At 39.0% G+C, this 8,405-nt stretch overlaps 1 protein-coding gene across 1 annotated transcript in view; it reads right to left on the bottom strand.

The window, feature by feature from the left end:
- Positions 1–4,456: 4,456 nt before the first annotated feature.
- NSD3 (nuclear receptor binding SET domain protein 3) overlaps positions 4,457–8,405 on the bottom strand; it is a 46,480-nt gene continuing 42,531 nt past the window's right edge. Inside the window, exons 20-23 of the mRNA XM_053463035.1 lie at positions 7,826–7,967; positions 7,008–7,114; positions 6,039–6,243; positions 4,457–5,270 (exon numbers count right to left, since the gene is read on the bottom strand). Coding sequence (XP_053319010.1) covers positions 5,029–5,270; positions 6,039–6,243; positions 7,008–7,114; positions 7,826–7,967 — 696 coding nt within the window. The 3' untranslated portion in view covers positions 4,457–5,028. The remainder of the gene's footprint in view (positions 5,271–6,038; positions 6,244–7,007; positions 7,115–7,825; positions 7,968–8,405) is intronic.

Genomic DNA, 8,405 nt, shown 5'->3' with positions numbered 1-8,405 from the left:
ATAATCATGCGGAACGTTATAGATACTAAAGTATGCACAGATTACCCATATACAGTCCCCGGCAAATGAAAAACAAACTATAATCGCCCTCCCGAACGGAAAATTTTAAGTGACACGGTACATTTCCACAAATATCATTGTGTGGGAGGACGAAAAAAATGTATCTGGGTCAAAGTCAGACGGCACCGAGAAATACTCAATACGAGCTTCGAAATGCTAATAGATTGGCCTATAATGAGAGAATGTCCTGAAATGCAACCTGTATTAAAGGGGAACCGTCACAGCCACCCCCGATCCCAATTCCTGCACCGCTACGCAGCGCGTCAATCACTAAATTCAATCACGCTTTCTGTCTTCACGTAACTCTTGTGGGCGAAGTAGGAGTACCAGGCGTATGTGTGAAAATGTCATACTATTTTCTGAAGGATCAGTGGGAAATTGAAGATTTGCACGGAAGGTCCCTGGTTTTGCTAAAAAAAATATATAAAATGTAAAAAAAAAAAAAAAAAAAAAAAAAATAAGAAATGCAATAGAATGTTTTGAGTGGTAATATTAATTTTATTCATACCTGGGAACGTGGAGCTAACCTATGGGGTAATCACATGTGTTGGCCGGGCCAGCCAGGCTCGCGGGCAGACCTAGCCCCCAGCATGCTTTTAGCGGGATGAAAAGCGGGCAGGGATCAGGGAAAGTGGGCCAGGGGTAGGCAGAACATGGGCAGGAGCGGGCACGGCCACGCGGAGACTCCGGGTCAAACCTGAAGAGTTCCCAGGAATGATTAGTTGACAGTTCCCCTTCAATTATCACCAAGAATGTCCCTGCATCGTGTATACGTTCATGTACAAGCATTCCAATACACATTCTAACTAAACGATGATATCATAATATATACGAGGAGGGGGGGGCATTTACAAGGGTCAGATGGTGCACCCGTAAGGTATTGAGAGGTAGAAATGGGGGGGGGGCATATTTCACTGCAGTTAGGAAACTACAACCAACACTATACATAGGATACAACAACTGCAAACGTGTGGGGCTAGGTATAAATCTATACACACACACGTAAGAATATACAGCAAGAGTAACGCAAAATAATATATATATATATACAGTATACGCTGGGTTAGTACCTTTCACATCCATCTGTTCGCTTTCTAATAAAAAACCATAACCATAACATTAAAATGCATCCATTTACACTGTATGTGTAATGCGTGTGTGTGTGTGTGAGTATGTGTAATGTGTGAGTGTAAGTATGTGTAATGTGTATAAGTGTGTGTGTATGAGAGAATGTGTGTGTGTGTATGAGAGAATGTGTGTGTGTGTGAGTACGTGTAATGTGTGTGAGAGTATGTGTAATGTGTGTGTAATATGTGTATGTGTGTGTGAAAGTATGTGTAATGTGTGTGAGTACATGTGTGTGAGAGTATGTGTAATGTGTGTGTAATATGTGTGACTATGTGTGTGTGAGAGTATGTGTAATGTGTGTGTGGTGTGTGTGTGAGAGTATGTGTAATATGTGTGAGTATGTGTAATGTGTGTGAGAGTATGTGTAATGTGTGTGCGTGTGTGTGAGTATGTGTAATGTGTGTGTGAGAGTATGTGTGTGTTATGTGTGAGTATGTGCGAGTGTGTGTAAGAGTATGTGTAATGTGTGTAAGTATATGTGTAATGTGTGTAATGTGTGTACATCCATATTACAAGCAAGCCTACACAATAACAGAGAATCTTGGAAACGTATATTGATGTGATCCGTGAAGCGCGTATGGAGCGCTAGCCCTGTTTATATACATATATATGCACACTTTCCCTGATTTAGGTTAATTAGACTGAGCCATTTGCACGTTTCCATGCATTAAAGGAAAGAGGGCCGCGGATCCTTTAAGAGGCGGAAATTAATGTTTACGGTCACACTCCTATAAAAGCTTCCTCTCGCACGTCCTATCCCGAAAATATAAACCATATTGAGACGTACTTTGTAGTAATGTATATATATATACAGAATTGGAGCTAACCACCAAATAATACTTATTTTTTTTTTAATACAACTAAAAACATTTGTTTTGCACAACTTTTAAATTCAAACACAAAACTTAAAAAAAAACAACAACAACATAGAAAATACCAAAAAAAACCCCACCAATGATCCTAGCACATAAACGCGTTAACCACATAAACCTACTGACAAGATACACACAGTGCTCTTGCTCAGGATATAGTACGTTTTAATCCAAAAAGGAGGTAAACTGGTTGAACAGAACATATTCCACAAAAAAAAAAAAAAAACAACAAAAACACAAAAATCTTATTTAGTGGGAATTTAAGAAGCGCCGCTTCCTACGGCCGGCGATAATAAAGGTGAAAACCCAACGGGGATTCAAATATAACCGAGATATACGACAGTAATATTTAAATAGCAGCATTTACTGGTTTGTATGGGGGCAATTGTACTGTCTTTTTTTTAGTACAAAACACAAAGTCGTAACAGATCTTAACACTGCTCAATGAACAAACAATGAACACACAACATTACAATGAAGTGTTACACATTGGCACGTAATTGGGGCAACACAATAGGGAAAAACATGTATAGAATTACACCAGAGCACCCCTTCTTTATTTAAAAGGCTGGTGTATTTGGCACAACCTGGGTGGGTTATTATTGGGGCTTTTAGGGTATTTTTATTTTTTTATGTTTGGTGCCCCCCAAATCGGAATAATCAGAAAAAAACAAAAAACAGGTGTTCTGATTTACTAAAGCTGCCCAATTGTGACTATAAGAAACCGCAGGTATAATACAGAGAAAACATGGAGAGTGTTTCTGCCGTTTAAAAGTTGGGTAACTTTAATATATGTTTTAAGTAAAGGAAATTAAAATATATATATATATATATATATATATAAAAAATAGCTACGTGGTTTTAATGATTAATTTTCAAATCACATAAATGTGTGTAAACTTAAAATATAGCTTGTTAATACTACGTTAAAAAAAAACACCTCTCCACAAAAAGGGTAAAAGCTAGGGCTTTTTTTTTTAGTATCGGATTTTTGAAATATGTCATCAGCTTCTCCTGACCTTTATTTTAAAAGAAAGAGAAAATGCCAATAATGTCGTTGCGCCCGGAATAGAAGACGTAGGAAATTCTTTGGGTGAACGTTTCGTCCAAAGAAAGGAGAGTCAAATATTCCAGAAAATACAGTAATAAAGAAACAGTCGGGTGTAATATATATATATATATATATATATATATATATATATATATATATATACGGTATATATAATGGAGATATATTATATATAAGGTATATATAATGGATATATATATATATAATTTTATATATACGGTATATATAATGGATATATAAATATATATAATTATATATACGGTATATATAATGGAGATATATATATATATATAAATCATATATACGGTATATTATATATAATGGATATATATACGGTATATATAATGGATATATATATATATATATATATATATATATATATAGTGGAGGTGATCAGACTTAAAATTCAATGTAAACCTTCTAAAGCTGTGCAGACCATTTAAATGCCCGTCTCTTGCATTGGCACCTCTGAGCGACGTGGAACGTGTGTTTTGATTCTTAAAACATTATTGCACTACCTTACATGATAAGGAAAGATCCCTTTATGGATGTTCGGAACCTTGGTTTAAAGGGGTTGGAGATTATCCAGTTTTGATGACCGTGCCAAGACAGTCTTAGCGGGTAGAAACGTATAAACTTAAATGTTTAATAAAAAAACATAAAAAAATGAAGGTAAAAAAACCCAAAAAACCTGAATGTATACCTCTCTTGCTGTTCAGTCTTTGAGCCCTCGTGCTAAAAGGATTGGTGGATCATTCACAACAATGAAGCTGCCACTCTAGAGTATTCACAAAATGTTTCTGGATGAATATCCACATTCTGTACCTAGAACCCCGCTGATCTAAACCATAGTGTTGTTAGAACCCCCCCATAGGCTGTTTTATAAAAGTATAATACGAAAACAAAAACAATGAACTAGCCGACACACTTCATTGTCCGTCTTCTGGTGAACCCTAAAAATAACCAAATCGGGATGGATGTTTTTTCTTCTTCTTTTCTTTCTTTTCCACAAGAAGGCTGATCCCTCTAGAAGAACCGTTATCAGAACGCCGTTGCGCCGTGTTTCATACTCAGACTCTAGAAGTAGCGGTGCCGGTAGGATAGGTGAGAAATGGTCGTTTCTAGAAGCGAATCGGGAGGAGGAGGCAGCTGAGTTTCAATGTATCCTCGTTTTTAGAGTTGTCCACAGGCGTGTCGGGCTGCATTAGTCTTAAACGTTGCAATCCTATTGAGTAAGACCTTTGTAAAAATGGCCGAGGGTTTAGCATCACGTTTCCCAAACAGTGCTTTACAAGGAATGTCCTTTGTAGTGTTTTTTTTTTTTAGAAGAAGAATGCGGTGAACTTGAAGAATATTCATTCTTAGAATTGTTCAGAAAGGGGGGGATTCGGAATTGTTGAATTTCAACATGCACCATTTAACAAACGCTCCAGAAGACCAACGGGCCGAGTGCCTTCCTATTCCGCAGCAAGTCCTTTAGGAGTGATGGGGGTCCATAAACTGGAGGCAAAATATCACATTACAACTTGTTCATCGATGATAGAGAAGAAGGTAGAGAACCGCCAAAACTCCACATTGTCTTTTTTCATCAATACTTAATCTGCGAAGCTGGGTACCAGCACCAGACATTTGAATAATCCAGAACAAAAGTAATAATAAATATAAAATATAATAAATACATCTGTTTGCCAGAACCTTGGGAGACAGATTTCACCATGAAAAAAAAAGAAGGAAAATAATCCCCGAAAACCATAGAGTTTGTCAAGAACAACAAAGACACAGATGGGACTCGTACGATCCAATTCTTATGCCTAAAACCCCATCGGGTGCCCTCTGTCAGCCGTGGGGGAGAAACGTCTACGCTCTAATGAACTTTGTTTCGCCGTAAGTGTATGAACTTTAAAACTCCTGGGGGAACGAGGGGTCCTCGGACTCTGTTTTACACTTGATTTTGTTCATATCCCCGTAGGCCAGCGGCTGTTTGGGGTCGTGATCAGAGCAGCAGAGTCTGTTTTCGAAAACAGAGGGCGTAAGGGCTCCTTTGTCGTGGTCTTTGCAGAAGGACGCCGGACAGAAGTCGCAGAACGACGAAGAGGCGGCTCCGCAGGTATCACACTGGTGCCACGGACAGTCCCATTTACCTGTGGTACAGACGGAGGGGATGAGAGGAGCCGGTCAGTGCTATCTGAGCAAACAGGATGGATCCTATACTCGATCTCACTTCCTAACCGTGATATAATAATACTATAGGAAGCCGTGATCAAGACATTGACCCTATTTCTACACATCCTACCTGGGAAACCCATTGTTTCTATTGTAATTACCGTCATAATTCAATGTTCTCATGACTATACTACAGAATGAGTCCTTCTAGAACCTTCGTGGCTCATAAAGCGGACGGCTAGGAGAATTTGAGACAGCAGAGTAGCTCAGAGACCTACAATTAATAAAGATTAGTAAAGTAAGGGTATTTAAACAGGCATGGGGTAGGCATGGCTCCAGAATCAAAGACAAGACCAAAGTTTTTTTATCTGCTCTCAAATTCTGTTTTTACGTAAAACAAGAATAATATCATAATGAGGCTTCTAATGTGTATGTTCATAATTGTATAAATATGTTTATAAACATATTTAAATCTATGGCTCACAATGCCTACTCATTTAGGAACCTCTTTGGTTGAAGCCTAAGACACTTGGAACTGGACAAACGAAAGAAACAAGATAACAAATGATCAAACCAAAGAGGTACTAACAGCAGCTATGGGGCGGCAACATTTCTTTTTGCTCAAATACAACAAAATTTTACAAACAAAATGTATGGATCTGAGGAATTTTAAAAGAGGGGTAAATAGCGAGCAGATGGTGAGAGCCGGTATTACCAGCCGGGAACAATAAAAGGAGGAGTTTTACCGTAAGGAGGCTGCGTCAGGTTAAGGCAGAGGAGGTGATAAGCCTTCGGACAGTCCTTCTTATCGCACATCACCAGCTCCCCTCCGTCTCCGCAGCGAAAGCAGAAATCTTCATGCATTTGCTTTTGTTCAGTCTTGATTTTCCGCTTCTTTGCTTTCAGCCGAGCATTTTTGGCCTTCTCCTCGGTCGCTGTCGCACACGCTGTCTGCAATCGCCAGAAGAAAGAATAACCGTTTTGGGAGAGAGAGAGGAGAGATCATCAATAAACCCGCATGTGTGCTAGAGGCTTATTTATTTTACTAAGCCCTACGCTTGCCTGCTTATGCATGGTTGGAAAAATCAAAAATACATACGATCCAATAAATTATGATATCTATAAATAGTGATATCTGACTTCAGCAGCAAATAAACTAGGAACTCTGTATAATCTAAATGCTAGACATTTTAAGGGACATTTTAGAAAACTACAACAGAAAATGGATATTAAAGGTATTAAAGATATTAAAGGTACTCTGTGACCCTCTGTGAGTACTTTAATACATATTTTAACAAAAAGTAAATATGGAATAAATAAAACGCTTATCCGACATCCTTGTTTCTCTATGATCTGAAATTTCTTGTCAACGATTGGCTGCTTAAGTTGTCAATCAGTGGCAGTACGTACTTCCAATGAAATCAATGGGAGTTCTGTCCTGCCACTGATTGACAATGATTGTGCTACCATTGAAATCAATGAGAAGACTCTATACATGCGCACCGGGGTCTATACACGGCATGCAGTGTTAAGCAGAGCCTGCAATGGATCTGACTGGAAGGAAGTGCATCACATGCAGGGAAATGCACCTCTTACAGGGCATTTAGCTTGGGGGGGGGTGCATATTACGGCTGGAGTCTGGAGTTTGACAAACCTTAGGTTGAGTGATTAACATTTACGTAGAAACTTATAAAAGAGACTTTTGGGAAGCTTACCTTTGGCCGAACGCCTAAAAACCCACTACAATTATCTTCTCCACAATGACACTCGGTCCGTCCGTTGCCGAGACAGTCTAGGTTATAGTTAAACGTCAGCTCGGTCCCTGCAAGCATTAGAAGAAAGAGGAGGAATTGTCTTCAATGAGCTCTACACGAAATTACATTACATCAAGCAACCTAGAACGGCACATTTTGGGCTTAAAACGCTGTAATTTGAGCATTTGTCATTTGTTATGCTAAGCGTTGCTATTACAGTATAATAATAGGAAAGAACAATGGTAATTGCACCAAAACTACTCCTTTCACACAACTCTCACGGAGGGTTACGTAAAAATGTTCCTGTTGATTGGAATAATTTTTTGGGGGGCTGCTGGGGAGATACAAGCACTTTTCAGCAGTCTTTATAATTAACCCTTCGCGTACGCACACGTTTCCTACAAGCCATACTTTTTCCCAACCTGGTTTCCTCCCGGGCATTTGTTGCAAGGGTTAATAAATAAGGATATTCGTTTGATTCGTAAGAGAAAGCAGCACGCTACAAAGTATACATTTTTGGAAAAGCAGCGTTTGCATAGCATCTTCTGTCTGGCTGGGAGTCATGGGGGTTGTGCTTTAACAATGTCTGGAGAAGAATCAGTCTGCCAAGCCCTACTAAACTGCTTATGGGCATGCCCTGGTGTTTCATATACCATGATCTGTACGTTAAACATAATGTATGTCAGAGAAGAAAAACGGATTCTAATAAATACATATCAGCAGCATCTAAATTGATAATATCTCGATTCAGATAACCACGTGGCGTGACCAAGCATTACCTTGAGGTATGTCACAGAGCGCGAATAAGCCCACCCGGACATCACCGTTCACCGTCCACTTCTGGGTTTCGCAGTTGGGGTTGCAACTGTGGTTCATGAAGCGAGAATAGTTGCCTTTGGGTCCTGCATCGATGATGCGATCCTGGAATCAAAAATGTTTCTTTAACAGTTCTATAGAACAAATATTTTACTTTGAGCATAAACCCCAGCGCTGTATACAGTAATATAGGTCGGCACGGACAAAAACCGGGGTTTATCTACTTTTGCTCCAATAAACGTTCTTAATCTGCAGACCCCCGAGTCCGCCATTGTTGTCAGTCATGTGATATTTTGGATTCCTTCTCAAACACCATGCTCAGATGATTCTTTATGGCAATGCTAATAAAGTCCATTCCTTCATAGACTTTCATTAGTCAGAGTGGATTGCTGGGTGATTAAGACTGAGCCGTTCAATTCAATCATTCCATATGATAAGTGTGTTTATCTATTACATTTGGCAAACACAACAGAGCTAGAACTACAAATGGCTAACATGCACTCTATAAAAAAAACTATGCAAAAACTAAAAAGGTTTTGTTTT

The sequence above is a fragment of the Spea bombifrons genome, chromosome 4, assembly GCF_027358695.1.
Source record: "Spea bombifrons isolate aSpeBom1 chromosome 4, aSpeBom1.2.pri, whole genome shotgun sequence".
NCBI classification, from domain to species: Eukaryota; Metazoa; Chordata; class Amphibia; order Anura; family Pelobatidae; genus Spea; species Spea bombifrons.
Note: the sequence above shows the minus strand (reverse complement) of the source record. Positions and strands in the feature narration are given on the sequence as shown.